The sequence below is a fragment of the Hyperoodon ampullatus genome (assembly GCF_949752795.1).
Source record: "Hyperoodon ampullatus genome assembly, chromosome: 19".
Classification (NCBI taxonomy): Eukaryota; Metazoa; Chordata; class Mammalia; order Artiodactyla; family Ziphiidae; genus Hyperoodon; species Hyperoodon ampullatus.
The window spans coordinates 45535016-45558075 of record NC_136932.1 but is presented as its reverse complement, the minus strand read 5'-3'; the positions used below and the strand labels follow the sequence as shown (position 1 = coordinate 45558075).

Sequence of the window (23060 nt, the reverse complement as noted above, 5' to 3'; positions counted from 1 at the left end):
GCAGAACTCCTGGGTTTGTAAAAAATATTTATTGTACAGTTAATATATGACTTCTTCAGTTACATATACTTTTGTAGTAGAATATAGACATTATTTTTTTAAAATACTAGACAAGAGAGGGCTAATCGATTAAATAAAATTCCTAAGAAGACAGAATGGTATGTTATCTAGGACAGGAAGTAGTGAACATCTGGGACTGGAGGTGAAGAGGTGAGGGTGGGTGTGGAAGTAGATAGTGCTGCAGGTACTGTAGGTTCCAGGGGCAGGAAGTTGGGGAAATCCATGCCTGATGAAACAGGATGTAAGTTCTCCTGCTGGGGGTAAAGGGAGCACAGGTGGGTGAGCAGCATGAAGACAGCAGTGAAGTAACACACCCATGTTACAGGATGTGAACATGGACGTTTTGGCTGAGACATTAGATGTTTGAAACCATAGTGAGGGGACTTCCCTGGCAGTCTCGTGGTTAGGACTTCACCTTCCAATGCAGGGGGTGTGGGTTCGATCCCTGGTTGGGGGGAGATAAGATCCCACATGCCCCACAGCCAAAAAACCAAAACATAAAACAGAAGCAATATTGTAACAAAATTCAATAAACACTTTAAAAATGGTCCACGTTAAAAAAAAATCTTAAAAAAAAAAGAAACCAAAGTGAGTTATGTGACAGAACACTATGCAGAAATTTCAAAGGAGGTGTTTGAGAACTGATTTGATGGCTCTTAACACTTCCTTCTGACACCGAGGTTGTACAGTTGGAGAGATTAGAGACAGACTATGGAGAGAGTGTTTTGAGAAGCTGTGCCGTGAACCCCATCATCCTTCAGGAGAGGAGTGAAAGAGCTTCACCTTAGGTGAAGGCTCCAGGGTCTCCACTTAGAAAGCCTGTTATGTGTCCCTGCAGTTAGAAATCTAAAGGTCAGAAGTTGAGCTGGGCAGTTGCTGAGGGATGAGGCAAAGCAGAGGAGGCTAAGTAAGAATCAGCCTACATTCTAGAATTTGCTGTGGTAAAGTACATGTAGTGTTTCCTGAGGCATGGCGTGGGTCATGCCTCAGAAGGAACTGGGATGGGGCTGGAGCAGATTTAGTCCAGCAGAACTCTTGGAGGATTGATGGGTCCTCAGCAGAGTAAAGCTAGACGTAGACCACCAGGGGCCTAGGGGCTGTAGAAGGAACAATAGCCAGAGCGGAGATGCACAGACCTGGGTCAAGGTTACTGCAGGTGGTGGTGGTGGTGGTGGTGGTGGTGGTGGTGGTGGCGGGCGGGTAGGGGTGGGGAGGTGGGCGTCTCCCAAGAACCAGTAAATGCCCACAAGACGGGCAGTTTTGAAGATTTGCTGGGCACAGAATGTGAAGCCATCTTATCACAGGACCATCAAGTAAGGAATGTTCTGTTCTCCTTCTCCCATTCCCTCCAATCCTAGAAAGATCAGAAACCAGTGAGTAAGCAGGAGAAAGAAAAAAGAGTGCCCTTAACCTGGGCTCAGGCTTTCTGCCTAACGCAGGTCCTATCTGGGGTAGCAAGGAGAAGACACCTTTGAATGGAGATTGACGTTTTGGTTACTATAGTGGATAGAACATTCTCACTTTAAATTGAGACTGTCTTTTATGATTTAAAGTACATCCAACTTTTTATTACCTAAAAATGGCCACAAAAAGTCTTGGGAATGCCCAGGTTTACATCCAGGGCAAGGGAAAGAAATTAGCCCCAATGGAAAAACATAATGAGGCAGAGGAGATGAAAATAAATATGCTTTTATGGCTACTCTCTCTGAGTCATGCTGTTCAAACAAATGAAGGGTGAGGGATTCCTATAAACAACATGGTAAAGAATATAGATTTTGGGACCGAAGAGAATCAAGTTTGAAATCTGATTCTGCCACTTCCCAGCATTGTGACCTTGGGCAAGTAACATAAGCTCTCTGAGTCTGATTCTTCTACTGTAAAATGGGGTTAACTAAGCATATCTTTCAGGGTTAATTGGGAGGATTAAATAAGCTAACATTTGGGAAAACACTTAAAAACATATAGATTCTCTCCCGTTCTCCACTCTATCAAAGGATGTTGTAGGGTGGCTGGTGGGACGGGCTATGCCAGGGAAGTGATCATGAGGATGGTGACTTTTTTACACTGTCTTCTCCAAAGGACAACAGAGAAGCAGATTGGCAGAGGGGTATCACCTCTGGATCCAGACAAAGGTGGAAGGAGACCGGTGTCGGCAGATCAAAAGCAGGACACTCCGTTCAATTTAAATTTCAGATAAACAACAAATAATTTTTTAGAATAAAAAATGTTTAGGACCTATTTATACTTCAAAATATTAATTGGTTATCTGGAATTCGAATTAACCTGGGTGTCCTATATTTTTATCTGCTAAATCTGACCGCCCTAAATGAGACACAGAGTTGAACTACTTGGCTGTAGTTGAGAGAATGGGCTGAGTGCCACCAATAGGATAAGTCCCATCTTCGTTCCTATTTTTCTAATAGTTTCATGGGGTTCCAATTGGGAGGAAATGACAAGCTGCAGTATTGAGAAATTCAGTAAGAGCGAATGGGGTTGAGATGCCCTCCAGCTAGTTACACACAGAAGAAGCAGGCTAAGAGGCTGGGCCCTTAGGACAACAGCACTCCCTAGCATGGAAGCAAAGGGATAGATGAACACAGAAAGAGCTCAGAAAGAACCAGAGGCTTGAGATGCCTCCCAAGTTCTCTCCTAGTGCTTGCGCCTTCTCAGGCCCAGCCAGGCCCTGGCTCTCCTACTTGTTTAAAGGTGTAGCAAGGACTAGGGCAAAAAAGGTCCCCCCGAAGCAGCCCCTCATGGGGGAGGTAGGTGCTGGCTGAACGCTGACTGGGCCCTTTGCTTTGTACTCATCCTGCTTATTCCCAAACAACAGAAGTGCTGCTCAGCCGCCTGGTCAGCCCCATTATGCGCTTGCCAAAAAGTGCTGAGTCCAGGGGCTGCCCTGGCCCCATGACCTCACCCCTCTCACCCTGGGCCTCATCCTGTGAGGCTCCCTGGGCCCAGAGTCAAGGTCAGGGTGTCCAAGCCATCCATAAAATTCTTCTGAGCATCTACCATGATTGTCATGTGGCCTTAGTGCTGGGGAACCCAAGGTTCAAATCGACCTCATTACATTTGGGGATTGTCTCATTCTCCTCAACGTCTGTCATCACCTCCACATCTAAAAGCCCATCCCACTGGATAGACAGTTGCCCCACCTGTTCATGTGATGAGTGTGTGGACTGAGAACAGACTTCACAATCCCTATCCCCCATAGATCAATGCCCTGCAGAAGATTAGACTGACAGAATGCGCTGTTAAAATGGAATAGAGAAAACTATTGGGAAAAAAAAAAACCAAACGGAATGAATGTGGTCTTTTTGAAATTCAAAGACAATATTTTTTATCTGATAAATGTTTCTAAAACTTTGTTGCTTGTTCCCACTCATCTCTATTAGAATCTGGCACACGATAGTATCTGACTTGGAACAAGCTATAATAGAGTTACCATTTATTGATGGTACTGGGTCCCAAAGGCTGCCCCAAACACCTTCATTTCCCTTCATCTGACAGCCGTGGGTCAGGTAGGTATTATCATCTGACTTTACGCCAGAGAGGCAGGGTTGCCAGGAGGAAAAACTCTGTGCTTTCGAATCAGCGAGATATGCATTCAAGTCCCTGTTGGGTTCTCTGGCCCAGAACTTGGCCCCTCAGATCTTTAGTTAAGTCACTGGTAAAATGGGTATCATAATGATCTACTTCATGGGGTTGTTTTGAGAACAAAGAAGGTAGTGTCTGGTTCACAGTAAATGCTCTGTACACTGTAGTTATTGTTATTAAGGATGAAGAGGAGAGACCCAAACCCAGCTTGGGCGAAGGGAATGCAAGCTGGTTGCTCTCTTGGTTCCCACTTCTGGAGTGCCTCTGCCCTGACTTTCCTGGAAAGAGACAGCAGAGGGAGTTGGAGCTCTGAGGCCATAACCATCATGGGGCAGGTGAAGCAGGAGTTCCAAACAATGTCAAGGGGGGGGAATCCTGTAGAACTTGGTTAAAAACCATATTGAGGGGACTTCCCTGGTGGTCCAGTGGCTAAGACACCATGCTCCCAATGGAAGGGGCTCGGGTTCAATCACTGGTCGGGGAACTAGATCCCACATGCATGCCACAACTAAGATGATCCCAGGGCTTCCCTGGTGGCGCAGTGGTTAAGAATCCGCCTGCCAATGCAGGGGACGTGGGTTGGAGCCCTGGTCCGGGAAGATCCCACATGCCATGGAACAACAAAGCCCGTGCGCCACAACTACTGAGCCTGCGCTCTAGAGCCCGCGAGCCACAACTACTGAGCCCACGTGCCACAACGACTGAAGCCCAGGCGCCTAGAGCCTGTGCTCCACAACAGAGAAGCCACTGCAAGGAGAAGCCCGAGCACCGCAACGAAGAGTAGCCCGCGCTCGCCACAACTAGAGAAAGCCCGCGTGCAGCAACGCAGACCCAATGCAGCCAAAAATAAATAAATAAAAATAAATAAATTTATAAAAAAAAAAGATCCCGCGTGCCGCAACTAAAGGAGCCCACATGCGGCAACGATCCCATGTGCCGCAACTAAGACCCAGTGCAGCCAAATAAATAAATAAATATTTTTAAAAAAACATATTGAGGTGCTATTTGGAAAGCATGATGGCTGCCCTGGAGATTTGGTACTCCTTCTCTGGCATCCTTGGACTTAAGGTAATTGAGGAAAGAGGATAGAGGACAGGCTGGGGATGCTTATGACCCCAGGAAAATTGGATGGATATTGGTAAATTGTTTGCACAGTGGCCTTGATCTTCCCCCTTACAGTGGTTTTGTTCATGGGTTTGGGCTTTTCAATCAAACGTAAAAGCCCCACTTTTCTGCAAAAATTAAAAATTGGCTCAATCAGCCTGCATGGTTCTAATACTCCAGTAGTGTGTAAAGCTCCCAAATTGAGATGCTGAGCGTGTATGAAGCACAAACACAACACAAGCAGGTCGGTTGTGGCTAGGGTGGTGAGGACTACATCAGTTTCACCTCTGCCCCCAGAGTCACAAAACCCCATCATAGGATGTTGTTCATTCATTCAAAACATATTTACTGGGCTTCCCTGGTGGCGCAGTGGTTGAGAATCTGCCTGCTAATGCAGGGGACACGGGTTCGAGCCCTGGTCTGGGAGGATCCCACATGTCGCGGAGCAACTAGGCCCGTGAGCCACAACTACTGAGCCTGCGCGTCTGGAGCCTGGGCTCCGCAACAAGAGAGGCTGCAATAGTGAGAGGCCCGTGCACCACGATGAAGAGTGGCCCCCGCTTGCCACAACTAGAGAAAGCCCTCGCACAGAAACGAAGACGCAACACAGCAACAATAAATAAATTAATTAATAAGCTCCTACCCTCAACATCTTCTTTTAAAAAACAAAACAAAACAAAACAAAAACATATTTACTGAGCTAAGAGTTTTGCCCAGAGCCAAAGATATAACAATGAACAAAACTGAGCCCCGGCCATCATAGAGAATGGCGTCTAGCAGAAGAAGCAGATAATTAAGCAAACAGTTTCTTTATCTTCAAAAATAACTTTGTTTTGATAGAAATATGTCCACATTGTTCAAAACTCAAAAAGTACAGAAAAATATACCATGAAAAGTTTTGTCCTATACCCGAACCCCAAGTGCCCAGTTTCCCTCCTTGGAGCCCAATATTTCTAGTTTCTAAAACAATTTCTAAGTGTGATCCATGCAATCATTGGTAAGTGCAGGGTGTCATGAGAGCACTTGGTGGGGGTACCTAAGCCAGTCCAGGGGTTAAGGAATGAATGAATGAACAAATGAACAAATAAGTGTTTTCCCAAGACCCCAGTTCTGAGGAGAAAGAAAAGGACAGTTGAGGAAGAATCACCAGCATGGACAGCTGGTGCCTTAAGCCCTTGCACAGCCACCAGCTGGCCACGATCCCCAAGGCGAGTCTGTTCTCGCTAGCCGTCGATCCAGATGCCATCAGTTGATCAAGCAGCAGAAACGTCCTAGGGTGGCACATCATGCTTATCATCAGACCAGTAGATTTGGAATGTTCTGCCTGACCTGCAAATACTTGTGTGTATACCAGAACTAGCCCCTGGATTTTTGGTTCTGAGAAAAGGGGGCTCAGACAAACCTGAGTTACAGGCCAGAGAGATTGGCAGAGGGATTGGGAGAACTTTACTAGGAAAAGTTTCTTCCTCTCTCCAAGCTGCTATGAGATTTTCTACAGGATCTGTCACCAGAAAGAGAGTAGGATAATATGTAATAATAAACCTACGATGTGTTAGGCAGATAGTATCTCCTTTTTGGGGGTTGAGAGAAGCTGAATAACTTGCCCAGTCACCCACCCAGGGGGAGTTGGGATCTGAACTCACATCCGCCAGGCTCACCCATGGCACCCTCCACCCATGGCACCCTCCTCCTTCTCACAGTAGCTATGATGCTTGAACAACACATCCTCCCCTTCAGGGCTCCTGGGGAGGCCCCCAATTACCACACACTATTCTCACCAAGAGCCCTGAAATTCCAGGGAGAAATCATTTTACCTGTTAGGGTACCTTGGGCCTGTGAGACTGCTAAGGGCCTAAAGCAATATATTTTTTAAAAACCTCAAAAGATTTATTGGCTCCAAATTTGAAAAAGAAAGCTGCGAAATTAAAATGAATATTTAATAACAGAGCTACAGAGAGAGTCCTACTAGCTGACCATAACTGAATTCAACTCTAACACAGTTATACATATAAATATGGTATAATAAAGATTTCCAAGCACACACTGAACCATTTTTTAGAGTTCAGAATTGTAATAATCCTTTACATTTTTAAACAACAACCACCAAAATGTATATCCTGTATGAGAAGGGAGGTGCGTTTTGATGTGTTTGTTATGACATGGGGTCTTAGAAGGTCCTGGGGTGGCGAGAGGAAAGGAATCTGGAGAAGAGCAGGGGACAAGGACGCACGCAGAGACCTGTCCTCACCTCCCCGCTGCTCTGAGAGCAAGTCCACAGCAGCCAAGGCCTGCACAGCCAGCCTTGCCCACAGCAGCAGGGCCTCTCTGGATTTCTGTATCCCAGGTTTAAACAAAGCCCTGAGGGATGCCCGCCCAGCAGGCTGAGCCACCAAAGCTCTGGGATCAGGGGGAACAAAAGCAGAGGGAAAGCAGAGTGCTGACAGGGCCGGAGGGCATCAGCCGCAGGGCTATAAAGAGCAGGGCCATAGAGGAAGTGGCACCAGATGGAGACCCAGACTGTGCAGCAGGAGCTGGGTGAGTAAGGCCCTGAGGGGTGCTCTGGTCCTTTCTTTCCTTCCCCTGCAGAGACATGCCCAGAAGGGGGACCCCGTCTTCCTGCCTTGTGGTCAGAGCCTCTGAAGATGGCTGGAGAAGACTGGGGAACTCTGGGGGAGGTCGTCTTCTCTTGCCACCTCAAGAGGTCACTTACCTGACAATAACCACTGCCCTAGCAACCATGGCTGGGAGGGGGCATGGGGCCCCAAGAAATGACAGGCTCCTGGGGCATAGGGAGAAGGTAGGGGGGCAAGAGCTAGGAAGTGCTTGTTCAGAGGTTCAGAACGGAAAGTTACGTCACAGAGTTCATATGCATCAGTCCCTGGGCCAATACCAGCCAGAGGGAAAAGCTATGAATGGCTGTTCTGAGTTAAGAAAACTGATGTAGGGCTTCCCTGGTGGCGCAGTGGTGGAGAGTCCGCCTGCCGATGCAGGGGACACGGGTTCGTGTCCCGGTCTGGGAAGATCCCACATGCCGTGGAGCGGCTGGGCCCGTGAGCCATGGCCGCTGAGCCTGCGTGTCCGGAGCCTGTGCTCCGCAACGGGAGAGGCCACAACAGTGAGAGGCCCGCGTACCGCAAAAAAAAGAAAAAAAGAAAACTGATGTACACCTGCCTGTCTTCTTTCTTCCCTCCCTCCTTGCCCTCTCCCCCCCGTCCTTCCCTCCTTTACTCTTCCTATCATCTTTTTCTATCTACCTCACCTCTATGAGCCTCCTCATCTGTAAAATGGGGATAATGATAGTGCTTCCCTCATAGGCTCATTGTGAAGATTAAATGTATTAATGCGTGTAAAGCATATAGGACAGGGCCTGGCATAGGGTGGGCCATTGTTAAGTGTTAGCTATTATTATCATCCTCTTTTCTTCCGCACTTTCCTTCGATAAGTCTTTCAATGCTGCCCGTCCCCCTCCTCAAACACGCACCACTCCAACATGGGTTCAGCATGGTGCTACATCAGTCACTCTGGAGACCCAGGCCCTGCCATGGAGATGTTCACCCAGGACATATTCAATAGGAACACAGATCAGTACTGTGATGAGCGCTGGAAATGAGGAAAGAAAGCAAGTCGCCATAGGCTGGGGAAAGCAGCAAAGTCTCAGGAGGCAAGACCAAGGCTGGGTAGGTCTAGAAGGCAGAGAAGTAGGGAGGGGATGGTGCATGGCTGTGCACAGCTGGTCAGTTTGAGGGCTGTGAGAAGCCAGGTGACAGTGAGACCACACGCTAGTAATATGAAGAGTCTGGACTAGATGGCTGCCAAGGGGTTTATATTGGGGTATGTAAGACTGAGGCGATGCTGCCACCAGCAGCGGGTGCCTGGAGGCAGGCAAGAGGACAAGAGCCACGTTTATCAAGTGGTCATGGCATCTGTTCAGTGCTCTACCTGCGTTATTGCTTCTAATCCTTACAATAACTCTGCGCGTGGAAGTTTTACTGATGGAAAACAACTGAGGCTCAGCTAGTGAGCGGCAGAGCCAGCGTCCCGACCAAAGTCTGTTCACTGGACTTCAAGCCTCTTTTACTTCCGCCTGTGCTCCTCTTCCCTCACCCCAGAGGCCATGTCATTGGTGTGTGTTCTGTCTTCCAGAATCCCTTCCAACCACCAAGATGGCTCAAACTAACCCCATGCCGGGGTCTGTGGGGCCATGGAAGGTAAGCCCGCCCCTATCACATGGAAAATTGAGGACTCCATCAGGGCAGGGGGTATAATACCACCTCAGAGCAGGGACAGTGACCGACCAATAAAACACCAGCTTGTAGGGGAAGGGTTCAACCCAAAATCCAGATGCTGTCTCAGGAAGGTTCTTCTCAGGGTGCCCCATTTGGACAGAAGAAGGATGACCCCGGAAGCCCATGATGGGTTGGAAATGATACCTAGTTCTCTAGGTCAATTCTCCTCCACACTGCTAAAATCATCTTAAAATAGAGCAGCCCGAGTGGATTATGACATGGAAAAACTGAGGGCCCAGAAATGAGGACAGATTTGCCACCAGATCCCAAATAAATGGTTGGACTATGGTCTCCTGACTCCCAGCGTGAGGCTGGTCGTAACCACTGCCTGAAGCGGCTGATCCTCAGCCACTGTTTCCCTCAACACCCTTACCTCCCTCACTGGGTCAACTCTTGAGTCCTGTTCACAGCTTTGGGAGTTGTCCTCTAGCCAGGTTCAAGAGCCAAGTTCTAGTTCAAGGTATGAAAGGGGTTTATCACAACTCTCCCTTTACTCTTTAGGTTTCTATAGAAGGTGTGGCTGGAGAAGCTAAGAAATAATTCACAGGGAGCCCCTGGGTCTCCCAGATTCCTGGCTTCTGGGCCACACTTATGCAGGAAGCATGGTGGAGTAAGAGTCCACAAATCATTGGTATGTCCACTAGGCCAGCTATCATCCCTGGAGGACAATTCCTATCAGAAACCAATCCCCACGCCTCATCCCGACTGGGCATGTGAACACCGCCAACCAGTGCTATTAGTTCAAACCCCTTCTTAACCCAGTCTACACTAGAAGAGACCTCATCAGGCCTCCTGGGCTGCAGCTAGTGATGGAAAACATAGGGTCAGACACAGGTTAAGATGTTGGCCTGGGCCTCTGTTCTTCCTGATGTACCACTTTCTAGCTCTGTTTTCCCATTTTAATCCCACTTCAGATAACCATCTATGACCAGGAGAACTTCCAGGGCAAGAGAATGGAGTTCACCAGCTCCTGCCCAAATGTCTCTGAGCGCAGTTTTGACAATGTCCGGTCTCTCAAGGTGGAATGTGGCGCGTGAGTATACACCTCAGCAGAACATCAGGCCCCTTATTTCTGGTCCCTTCAGACATGTGACCATAAAGGTGGAGATCAGGGAAGAAAGATGTTCCCCCAAACTCTAATCGTTTCTGGGAGAGAAGCCTCCATACTTAAGTAATCTCAAAAAAACCCAAAAGTCACTACATGCGTAATTTAGTAACTCAAAGCTGGAAGGAACATGAGGTTCTTAGTGGCTTGGTATTAGATTTGGGGGGGGGGTTAAAGAAATATATACCATGGGGTGGGGCAGTGATGGTAATCAGTTCTGTGCTTCTGGAGCCCATAGGCTTCTGCCTGGGATTCCCTCAGAATAGCCACAAGCCCCTTGAGTTTTTCTTTTCTACAGAAAATAGAGAGGAAACTATCAAGCTACAGCTTCACAGCTAACTCCCCTCCATGTCCCAGAGCAGACACTGTTAGCTAATTTCTCTTTGTAAAAAGGAACTCAACTCCAGAGGGTAATATTAGTTCCTAGCTAGTCTTTCAGGAGTTTCTTGGTGGTGGTTAATCTCCCTGGCAAGGAAGACCCTCTCTTGTTTTGTCTTCTTACTCTTGGCAAGTTAGTTGAGGCCTTGATCATCAGCCTGAAAACACAAAGGGAAGGACTCTACTTTGGCCTAGGCAGAACTGGCCGTGCATGTAGATAGGTCTCCACAAGTTGCTAACCCCCAAAATTGAGCTCTTCCACCCTTAAAGTAAAATTCTTTAAGGTGTCATCAGTAACTCAGACCTGGTTGTGAAAAATCAATCTGAGGTGTTTTAATAAATAAGGTACAGGTATATATAGGTATGCAGAAGAACCCACAACGGGACAAGGAAACAAGAGACTAGTCATTCATCCGCTGCCTGTTCATCCCTTTGCTTCCTTACAAAGAAGTCAATAGGTTTGGCTGGAGCCAAAGCAATAGTCAGTCACTAGATCCTGAACCTGGAGCTCCAAGTAGAGAATAAGGTAACTTGGAAAGGAAATATAATTTTAGACTGACTTTGCCAATACTCATTATTCAGGCCAGTGAAGTACACCTCTTCAGTGGATAACCCCAAACAAATATATTTACAAACCCACAGAGTGCAGCTGCCATTCTCCACCTCTCACGATAAAAGTATTACTTTGTATGGCTTTAATTGGATATTTCACCCCACTGTTAACATCTAAAACAAAAGATGCCTTCTCCATGAGGCCATGTAAGCTCTGAACACCATGAACAAACACCATTGCTTGTCTTTGGCAGCTGGGTTGGTTATGAGCATACCAGCTTCTGCGGGCAACAGTTTGTCCTGGAGAGAGGAGAGTACCCTCGCTGGGATGCCTGGAGTGGGAGTAATGCCTACCACATTGAGCGCCTCATGTCCTTCCGCCCCATCTGTTCAGCTGTGAGTCCCTGAAATGTTCATTTCTGTGCATGTGGGGGATGGATAAGAGAGGGTGCATATGGACTGACACTTATGTTACTTCCCATCAGTTATACTGAAATGTGGCAGGAAGGATAAAAGTATAAAGAGAAAAGAAAAACTCTGCTCCCTTAGTTTCTAAGTTTACCATTTGATTTTTTTCTCTCCTAGATGGTATTTTTATTAAGCTAAAAGTAAGGGCTTCTTATAGGTGGCAGGAAGCGGATTCTCAGGAGCCCAGATCTTCAGAAGTGCAATAGGATAATTAGTGAGAGCACTTACCATGTAATAAAAGTAAATCCTGGGCCAATTAAATTTCAACCTGTGGGGCTTCCCTGGTGGCGCAGTGGTTGAGAGTCCGCCTGCCGATGCAGGGGACGCAGGTTCGTGCCCCGGTCCAGGAAGATCCCATGTGCCGCGGAGCGGCTGGGCCCGTGAGCCATGGCCGCTGAGCCTGTGCGTCCGGAGCCTGTGCTCCGCAACGGGAGAGGCCACAACAGTGAGAGGCGCGTACCGCAAAAAAAAAAAAATTTCAATCTGTGTATCATTTTACCTAGAAACAGGGAAATGCTGAAGTAACCTTTTAGTACAGTGGGATGACTGAAGTAGGCAAGAGCTCCAGCACCTCTTATCTTTGATTCCTAACTTTCTTGTTTCTAACACTAAGCAATATTCAATTATGCATCAAATGGGATGATTTTAGTCTTTTGGAGAATTCAAGCAGAAGCAGGATGACCTTGAGGGGTGTGTGGAAAAATGATCCCTACATTGGGAGTAAGGCTAGGCTAAAAGCTTTTCAAATGTTCATCTATATCATGTGATTTTCTCATGATTTTAGCTGTTAATGATCTCAAAGTCCTACCAAAATTCAAGTAGTGGAAATGGTAAACTGAACTGCTCTAGAACTAAAAGGTATTTCCCTATCTGGATGTGTTTTCATCCCACTTTAACTCTGATTTTTTCCCTCTAATGTATTGATATAATTTACACATAGTAAAATGCACAAATCCTAAGTGTATATTCTTATGAGTTTTGAAAAACATGTATACCCACATAACCAACACCCTAATCAGATAGAGAACAATTCCATTGCCCCATAAAATTACCTGGTGTCCCTTTCCAATCAATTGCTCCTTTCCACTTGCTATCACTAAGGCTAGTTTTACCTGCTTTTGAACTTCATAAAGGTTAGTCTCTGCCTTCTTAATGCTTGTGTAGTCTTCATATCCCCTACTGGACATTTACATTGTTTCCAATGCCATGCACACACACAAACACTTAGGCACACATGGACTTACTTTTCCTATCAATTTGTGGGATCTTTTCCACATTACAATTAATCCTTTGGTTGGCTATGTGTTTCAAATATTTTTCCTGCTGTCATAATTTTCTTTCATTGGTCTTTCGTTGTTCCAAAGTATATCAGTTATTTGTACATTTTAAATGCTATGGTATTGGGACTTCCCCGGTGGCGCAGTGGTTAAGAATCCGCCTGCCAATGCAGGGGAAATGGGTTCGAGCCCTGGTCCAGGAAGATGCTACATGCCGTGGAGCAACTAAGCCCGCGCGCCACAACTACTGAGCCTGCGCTCTAGAGCCCACAAGCCACAACTACTGAGCCCGCGTGCCTAGAGCCCGTGCTCTGCAACAAGAGAAGCCACCGCAATGAGAAGCCCGCGCACCGCAACGAAGGGTAGCCCCCACTCGCCGCAACTAGAGAAAGCCCACGCACAGCAACGAAGACCCAACGCAGCCAAAAATAAAGAACTTAAAAAAAACCTTAATTGTTATGGTATGAAATTGGATTAAACAGGATTACCCATTTAAAATCTCTGTATTGTGTGAAATATTTTTACCATTAATGATCATGTACTTCCTCCTGTAAACCAGGAGAGTTTTGAATTTGATAAATGTGGTAAAGAATTACAATGACAGCCTTAACACTGGTACTAAACTTAAAAAAAAAAATTTCTGCATTACAGAATCATAAGGAGTCTAAGATGACCATCTTTGAGAAAGAAAACTTTATTGGACGACAATGGGAAATCTGTGATGACTACCCTTCCTTGCAAGCCATGGGTTGGTTCAACAATGAAGTTGGTTCCATGAAGATACAATGTGGAGCGTAAGTGCATCTCAGTTTTTCCTTCCCCCGACATTCCTGTATGGAAGGATTTATGTTGACTACTCTCATACCTGTTTTCATAATCAAGGTTAATTTTCAGCTGGTTGTAGGTATCTGCTCACGAATGGTGCCTGGCGTATTTAGGATGGCTCTTGTTTTCTAAGCCTAAAAGCCTTCCATATCGTTGTGTTGAGGAAAGAGGCTCAGGTTTGGGGGTCTTGACCAGGTTCCTAACTAGTTTTAATAATCCAATCTGCTTTGGCTTTTATAGCTGGGTTTGCTACCAGTATCCTGGATACCGTGGCTATCAGTATATCTTGGAATGTGACCATCATGGAGGAGACTATAAACACTGGAGAGAGTGGGGTTCTCATGCCCAGACTTCCCAGATTCAATCAATTCGCCGTATCCAACAGTAGTGGATTAAAAGCTCCAAGTAACAATTCCCCAAGCATGAGACCTTGCTAAGCAATCTAGAATGAATTTTATGTTCTGCTCAGATATTGCTTCCAAATGTTAGCTGCTGAAATCCACAATAAATGTCATTAAAAAAAACCCAACAACTTTGTAGACTGAATTAACTACCATGCTTTATAGAAATCACATTTACATGCCTGAGAATCTTAAAAGACAAGCTTCAATAAAACCCCAAGTTCCCTTTTGTGTCCTTGCAAGTCACTTACCTGGCCAAGGACAATGATTCCCTATTTCAAAGAACATGAAAGCATATAACCCAAATGTATCAGTCTATATAGTGACAGACACACTCTTGGTAAATGTTTTTTCATCTTTTCTAACCCCCACTCTAATGTTGATGTTAGCACTGTTTTTTTTCACTTGTGACAAATCAATGCTAAACAAACTTAGGAAGTTTCTCAAATATGCATTGCCATATTGCTTAATTGCTTAGCTCAATTTCGGTTTCTTATTTCAACTGGAAGAACATAAGGCTCAGTGTCATGACAAAAGGCAGGATAGCTGCTCTCACAACCGATTTTTCCATACACATGCCAATTCTTAAGTACCTTAATAACCTGTATGATTAGAAAAAAAACCATGACCTATGACCATGCTATATTTAAGACTTAAATTATTTGTACATTTGATACTTTGAAAAAAATATTATCAATGTCACGATCTTAACTTAGTTTTCAGTAGTTTTTTTGAATTAAAGCACACAAAAGATGATAACACAAACACCTCAGAAACTTTAAAATTTTTTATTCAACAATGTACACTTATTGTCTCTTAATTTGATCTACAAATTTCTCGTTTTTTTTCCTGATAAAATAAGTAAATCTGGGTATGGATGTAGAGTGTTTGTAATTTGTATTTTTAAAACACTGAACATGAAGTAAGACACCAATAAAGGAAGAGCATCACGTAACTGACACTTCCTCAGAATCCATGACATCAGAAACAGCTATGGCAAATACCTAAGCATTTAGCAAAAGGGTAAATTTCTGGCCACTGTTCTTGTATCTAGAAAAGGCCTATCATTCTGACTGGTCAAAATAAACACTGAAAAAACATTTTTTAAATTGGGAGATGGAAGGAAAAAAATCCTCTAACATAATTGTAGCCCATTAATTGTCCTTTCCCCCAGATTAAGAGGTAACTCAGCTCCTAAGTGCTGATGCACACAAGACACAGAAATTACTTTGCTCCTCCAATAACGTTCTAAGACTGAACATGTGAACCACTGACAGATGCTGAGGAGTAGCCATAGCCATCAAAGATGATGCTATACTCCTGCATTCATGCCTTTTAAGGCCATGCATTATGGGCCACCTTTCACATCTTGACTAGTAGACTTAGATTTTAACTGTCACTTTCAGTGAAGGTATAGAAGAGTTTTGCTGTGTTTTCAAAGACAACAACATACATTAAGAGCACACTTGCTGATAGAGAAGTAATATTCTTCTATACATAGGAAAAAGCTATAAAACAGAAATATTTCTTTTATATCTAGGAGCAAGGGGAAAATACCATTAGTATTATCTCTACTTAAACATATTAGCCTCTTCTACAAAGGTCCGGAAGAGAATATAAAACAATCTTTTAGAAGATGATTTGACAAAACCTGGCCAGTACATCTACACAACCTTTAAGTACACATACATGTGAAGTAAAGCTATTTAGTACATGCAGACTGCAGCAATTAAACCAAATCAGCTCAGTTTCTAACTTGTTCTAATCAGCTTGGGCAGTTTTAAAAAGATACACATCATCTTTAATCTGTGCTTTGATCTTTAAAGAACTAAATGATTCTTATCGCAAGTCAGTCATTCATTCAGTAAACCAAATTTATGCTAAAGCAAAGGTAAAAAGGCTATCCTACCTTTAAACCAGGTTTAGAGGTTTAACATAGAATTGTCACAGAACTCCATGTGGCAAAGGTCCTTCCTTCACTTCAGTTTCAATTACTTCCCATTTCTATTTGATCAAATAAACGAAAATTTCATTGAAGAGTATCCAACAGTTTGTAAAGCTGATAAAACTGCCCTGTTTAAAAAAAAAAAGCCCTTTAGTAGACATGAGTCAAGCTCTCATTTTAAACCTGTTATTAAAATAGGTGCCAATTTTCCTCTCTTCTAGTTCCACTGATGAGCTAGCCCAGAACTCTAACTTTGAGCCATGTTTCTAAACATGGTAAAGCTAAGAGCAGCAAAGTAATAAGGATAGGTCACTTTTGGTAATGACACACAAATTAAACTTTCAAAACATGTGCATAGCTTTATTCATCTACTTAGATCTAACCTTTTCATGGAGCTTCGGCAAAATTCGAGTGTGCAAAATGCATTTCTAAAACGTAATGCAAGCAAAGATTTTCACATTTACACTGGCAGGAAATACAGAGAAACTAACAAGTCACAGTAGGGAGAGTTCAGATCTTTTTTTTTTTTTTTTTAATGACAGAATTGCACAGTTCATTATTTTGAGACAATTGTTGCAGACATAAATATTTAAAATTTTCTAAGCAAGGTGCTTTAACAATAAAAAAATTTTAAGTTGGAAAGAGCCAATAACTTGGATCATAGCTCACATAGAATTCCAAATGAAAGTGGACTCCATCATCTCCCTAGATTTTGCAAACAATGCTTTTTATAACACTAAAGGAAACAGCAAGCTGAAACGTCTTTCAAAGCACACAAGAAATGGTGTCATCACATTACTTGAAGAAGGTGCTGAGCGGGGAGGGAAAGGAAGTGAAGAATCCTTTTACTATTTCCCACTACAGAACAGCCACTAACAGACTAAGAACTAAAAAAAAAAAAAAAAAAGAAAAAGAAAGAAACAACCAAAAAAGTAAATCAAATCACTTCCCAGTTTATAAAATAGTTCCAGTTTGTGACGAGATCTGTAACTTTAAACAGAGAGCACCAGTTGGGCGATAGAATGAGCATTTCATACTGCATAAAAATTAGTGAGGTGGTAAGAACCATCAACTATCTCAGGCATTGTAACATGGCCTTTCCAATTTTTTTTTTAATATACATGCAAGGCACATTGATATAAAAATAGATCTCTGGCCAACAAATATATTAAATAAGCAAATTAAAATTTTGGCTTTGCAATATTGGCAACATCAAAATATAATCAGATAGCTTTGGACCACATCTCTCTCTCATATTCTTCCACCCCATTTGGTGTTTTTCCTCCATCATATTGGGTTCAATCTCCTTCAAGTTTGACTATGTGCTTGAGAAATGACTTTTCCTCTTGTCAAGTAGCATAAGTTTATCTTTCCTAAGTAAAAGTACGCTAGAGAAGCAGAATAGTTGGTTTTGATTGATTTGATTAAACTAAATCGGATTGGCTTGGGGCAACATTATTTCTCCTCTGTATACAAACAAAAATAAGCTCCCAGTATATATAGTAGACAACTGTTTTCTTTCCAAAAGACCAGCAACAAACCAATGATACTACTTCCTTTAAGCCATTCTTCCCAACTCCTCTTTTTGAGGCAGAGGGAATAACAGAAGCAAAATTAAGATTTAAAAGATTTTCAGTAGTAGAAGACATTTTAAGGCCAAAACGTGTAATACTAACAGAATTTGTATTTTCCTAAGTTAATGTCCTTCATAGGCCAATACCATAAATAATTTGTACTGATTCCCTCCCAAAGAGAATTTTTAAATTCATTCACTTTTGTTAGTGGCTGTGCTACAGGAAAGGTATCAAAGCAACCTATAAAGGTATGGTATATAGTAATGTAAAAAGTGCATCACATTCTTGATTTTTCAGTTTCTCATAGCAGCAGCAGGATTAATCCAAGACAGAAAATAGTTGTATTCTCATCCTAAAAATGCAACAATACCTAATGAAATGTATTCAGTATCATGAAAGGATCCTCCTCCACGGAGGATAAAGGAAACAGACAAACAGGGGTAAACTAAAGGCATTCATTCATATTTACATATTAAACCACTTTTGTTAACACCAAATCTTTACACCTAGCAAAAGAAATATTTAAGAATAAAGCAGACATTACTAAAGCAGTATCCATTTTTGGAGCCTTTGTTTAGCACCTGAGGAGAAAAGGATTTATGGAAAGCTCTGCAATTTACCTCAAGTTGGTTTTGTTGGTCTACAGAGTAAAATTTTGATATGCAATCAAAGTGAAACTGAACTGGAAAATAAATGTCTGTAGCTATTTTAATAAGGCTGCAGAAAAGGGATACTGCAGTACTATAAAATGGCTTTAGAACTCTGGACATAAACAAAATCTTATGGATAAATAGGGAAGTCTGAATCAGCAAACCCACTTGTGAGGATGGCTGTTCCATAGGTTTCTAGCACATAACTGCTATTTGACACTCCCAGTAATGCAAAAGCAATATACCATTCATGCTTCACTGGGTGTTTTTATTGTGTAGACAACTTAAAACTCTATTTATTCGTAAGACCCTTCTTGAGTAGCAAAATGGTGTGAAATTTAATTTAAAACTCGGTAAATTTTGAGTGAAGTGAAATTTTGCTTTTGAGTGAAGCCAATGATTCATCATTCTTTAAACCAACCCAGGGTGGTCCTGGTTCTCACACATCTGAACAGATTGATGGATATTTAAAAAGAAACATTTTAAGATACTTAAAGCAGAAGCCCATCTTTCTCAAAATAAAAGAATCCTGGTGCTCTGTCAATTAATTACATTAATGAAAATAACATCAATATTAAGAACTAATGATAACCTAATGCATCTCTGAAAACATAAAGCAGCTATTATTCTTTTAGTCTTATCCTCTGCCCCTCCCCTTTAAACAAATATCAACATTTTGGGGGGGAAAAAGCTGAGCAAATTCTACCCTTTCTTTTAAAAATTCAACAGTAAAATTATGGGTAGGATTATTAAAAGACACTGCCTGATCAGAATCTACAACTGGTGCAGCATTAACAGACCTGATCATAATATGTATTTGTCCCACTATAGTGTCTGTTTTACACAGTTAGCACAGGTATACGAGGGATCATGTGTTATTTGAGGATATGGCTCAGTGGCATAACTATTCTCATAATCCTTGGAAAGTGTGGACTTTTAATCTATTTCTAGAACTTGAGGAAGAAAGCCTTGAAAGAATGACTTCCTCCTTATTTAGAGGAATTTAAAATCAAAGTCCTCTTCTAAATTTCCTTGACTGTGGCCATTTGGTACATGACATACAACTTCACTAAAAAAGTTTACAGCAAAAAATAAACCATTAGATGCCTCCAAATGGGTTAGCAACAAGCCTAAAAACCAAGCACAGAACTACCACTGCTATGTAATGTTTTGTGAAAGAAACACATTTTGTACTGTGGACAACACTCATTGAGGTTTGTCATCCTAGAAACTGTTATTTGAAAGAACAATGCAGCACTTTTTTCCTTTATAAAGTTTTTGCAGATTCTGTGATGATTAGGGTAAGCAGATGATTAAGGAAAACAGCAAAATTCTAAACCTCTCCAGCCGTTTACTTTAAGGAAAAACAAACTGCCATTAACAAATTCCTAGTTATTGTCTATCCCCTCCTAGAAAGAGGAGGAGGAAGGGCTAGCTACAGATGCTGTAAATACATTGTATGTGAAAGCTCATTATTACTGAAGTCAGAGGAAAGGCTATGGAATTAACTTCAGTTCAGCAAAGTGGGGTGAATGAAGAGAAAGATAAATACACCCTGTCTTTTGTGGGGAAGGGGAATTATTCAAGACATCTACAAGAGAGTGGTATGTGACACAGACACCTACAATCAAGACAGATTTAAAAAGAAATCTCCACCCTTAGTTAGTATCTTCATAGCTATTAAAAAAATAGGTCATGATTTCATTCGTAGTGCCATTTTTCAAATACTACCCTTTTAAGGATTAAAACCACCTGACTTTATTCTGTGTAATGAAAACAAATGGCACAAAATAAATACAAGTTCATTCTCTGAATACTAATATAATGTCTTACACACATTCATCTACTAATTTTTAATATCTCCTTCTCTCTCACACACACAAGCACTCAACAGACACACACACAGACACACACCTTTTCAGTCTTTACAATGGAGGGATGTTAAAAATCCCCTCTAGACTGTATTTGGTTTATGCTACAGTACTAATACTCTGAGTTGAAGAAAAATTCTTTATACCGAACAATAACACATCAATGTTATTTAAATGTGCTAAATTAATCACAGCTGAAGCTTACACAAAATAATCAGAAAACATCAACTCTTAAGATTTTTTTTTTTTAATAAGTGCTCTGTAAGGAATTGTGTGAGGACCTAAGAAAGATTGCGACAAGTAGAGTTAAGTGTTACCAAACAGCACAAAGGAGACATGTCTCAAAGTCCTGCTTGTACCTAGGCAAGTAAGTCCATTAACCCAATGCTCCCAAAATACTGACAGTTAATGATGGGGCACTAGGGTTCCAGAAGGTTAAGAGACATCCCTAACTCTATACCTCTAACCATATAATCAAGGAAATTTCAGTGGGGAAATCAAAGTGAAATGTTGCATTGTTTCATTTAGAAGTGAGACTCAAAAACCTTTGGACAAACACAGAGATGGGGTACATTCTCTTTTTGGCTTCTCTAAACATGGAGGCCTGAGGGATATGGAAAGGAAGTAGGAAAGCAATGACAACTTTCAAAAGGTATTTTCAAGTAAGTGTTGCTTCTAAATTAAAAATTCAGATGCGGGCTGTTTTTTTTTTTTTCCTTTTAAAATATATATTCATTCAACCTCTGTATATCACAAACCCAGAAAGTTTCTTGTGAGTTGTGACACAGAAGAGCTTTCAAATTCCAGGTAAGCAAAATGGATGTTTAAAAAAAGGAGGGCGACAAGGGGAGAGGGAGAGAATCTGGCCCTAAGGCGACAAGTGGTTACACAAGGCAATTGAACACACAGCAGAACTTTAAAACCTGTAAAACAAACTGGAGCCTTTTTTTTTCCTTTAATCAACCTTGTATCTTTTTTTTTAACCTTTTGAAAATTTTTATTTAAAAAAAAACACAAAAACACAGACTTCTTTCACTTCAGTATGTGGTATGATGCATTTTCCAGTTTGTTCAATGCTTTAAAGCTCAAGGATGCCTCTGCTTTCAATTGTACATGGGCCTGAAGCATCCTAGCTTTTGGCAAGCAGGCAGGAGACTCAACAAAAATCAAAATAGAACAAGGCAGACTAAATGCAGGGCACATCTGTAAACATATTATACATTTGAAAATTACAATATCTGTAAAAGTGATACAGTTTACAGGGGAAATGAAACTATCTGGAACTGGCCTACCACAAGTTTCTGAACCTGGACTGATACAATAAGTTATTATATATATATATTATGTATAAAAGTTTTGTTTACATCAAGTGGAATTGGCAATCCATGCTTATACTTTTAAAATCTAAGCAGGGCAGAAATCCAGACTATAAAGATATTTTCTCTACTCTATGCTGAGTCCAACAGCTTCTTTCACAAACTACTTGTTAAAAGCCTCAAATAATCAACAAAACAAGAAAACTCATCCATACTACGGTCGCCCAAAACTGGACATTTCTTAAGCAAAAGGGTTGAGCCAAAGTAGTTACTTTCTCCCCAAATACCCCTGGGGATCCAGTCTACTTTTATTAGAAGACTACATCTCTCTATATAAATGCCCTGCTATTTTAACCTGTATTTGACATACATGGATATACTAATTTCTGTGTGTGTGTGACGCAATGCTATGTCAGGCCAGAGAACTTGTTTTTACGCCACTAACACCACCCAATCTTAAGTTGGACCCTTAGTTTCTGCACACACAAAAAAATTTATTTTAGCATGCTATATACAAGCTGCAGTGCAACAGGATGGTAATGTGATGATAAGACAGGGCTAATGCTCTTCTCTGCCCAAAAGAAAATTTCCAGAACTTCACATTATTTTCTTTAAAAAACCCATTTGCTCTAGTATTAAAATATATTTATTAAGATATAATTAGAAGCTAATAAGCTCAGAAGTATAGTCTGAATGGAAACACACCTTCTATAGGCAGGGTTTATTACCTCCTCACTGGCTAAAAACATGAAGTTTCATATTTCCATGGACTTTTTTCTTCCCCCTTTAGATTATTTCTGAGAAATTAAAAGAGAATTTACAGAAAGGTACAGAAGTTTCTCTTCAGATGTTTGATGAAAAACAAGAAAAACAGCACATTTAGTGTTAGTGACAGAGAGCAAGTCCGGAGCACCTACAGTTGAAAAGCAGAATATATTTTTGCTCCCACTTACACAATTACATTAAAATATGGGCACAGGAGTATTTTTCCATATTAAATATCTAAAGCCAATTGTTTGTTCTGTAACTTTTCTTTAAATGACACTCATGGATTCTTTACTTATTAGAGTCCAATATGTAACCAAAGCCAAGTGAACTATGTACCAACTATTCCAGAACTGTAGAACTTCAATGCCCTCCCCATCCCCACCCCACAAAAAAATAAAAGGAAAGAAAGAAAATATTTCCCCAACACCCCACAGAGGCTGCTTAACTCCTGGCAAGACATGCAAATCATATTCGCTAAAAAAATACACCCCTGCAAACTTCAAGGCATTTTATCCAGCATTCTCGCAGGGCTCATAGTATAACCAAAAGATCAAGGGAGGAGTGGGGGAAAATGTTGAATCATTCTGGGTTCCCCGTGATTAGTGTATCACTTTAGTCACAGAACAAGATACAGAGATCTTTTAAGTGGATTTGCCTTTCCAGTGGGTCACTTGTTGCCCAAGTTGATGACAGCAGGAACTTTAGAACCACGCTTGTTAATAAGTCCATATTCATTAATCACTTGCATTCACACTTAAAAACGAAAACTAACAAAAGAAAAAAGAAAAAAAAACTATTCAGTACCAGAGATTAAATAACCATGTGTAGTCTCTTGAAATAAATTTGATTCCTTAAGAAGTCTAATTACTTTCAGGTGCCTTTT

General features: G+C 41.9%; 1 protein-coding gene across 1 annotated transcript; it reads left to right on the top strand.

The window, feature by feature from the left end:
- Positions 1-7265: 7265 nt before the first annotated feature.
- CRYBA1 (crystallin beta A1) lies at positions 7266-14040 on the top strand (the record flags this gene model as incomplete). The annotated part of the gene is made up of 6 exons (XM_079725361.1): positions 7266-7296; positions 8905-8969; positions 9962-10080; positions 11337-11478; positions 13479-13621; positions 13893-14040. 6 exons carry the CDS (start codon positions 7266-7268, stop codon positions 14038-14040), a joined length of 648 nt encoding a protein of 215 aa, XP_079581487.1.
- Positions 14041-23060: the final 9020 nt, after the last annotated feature.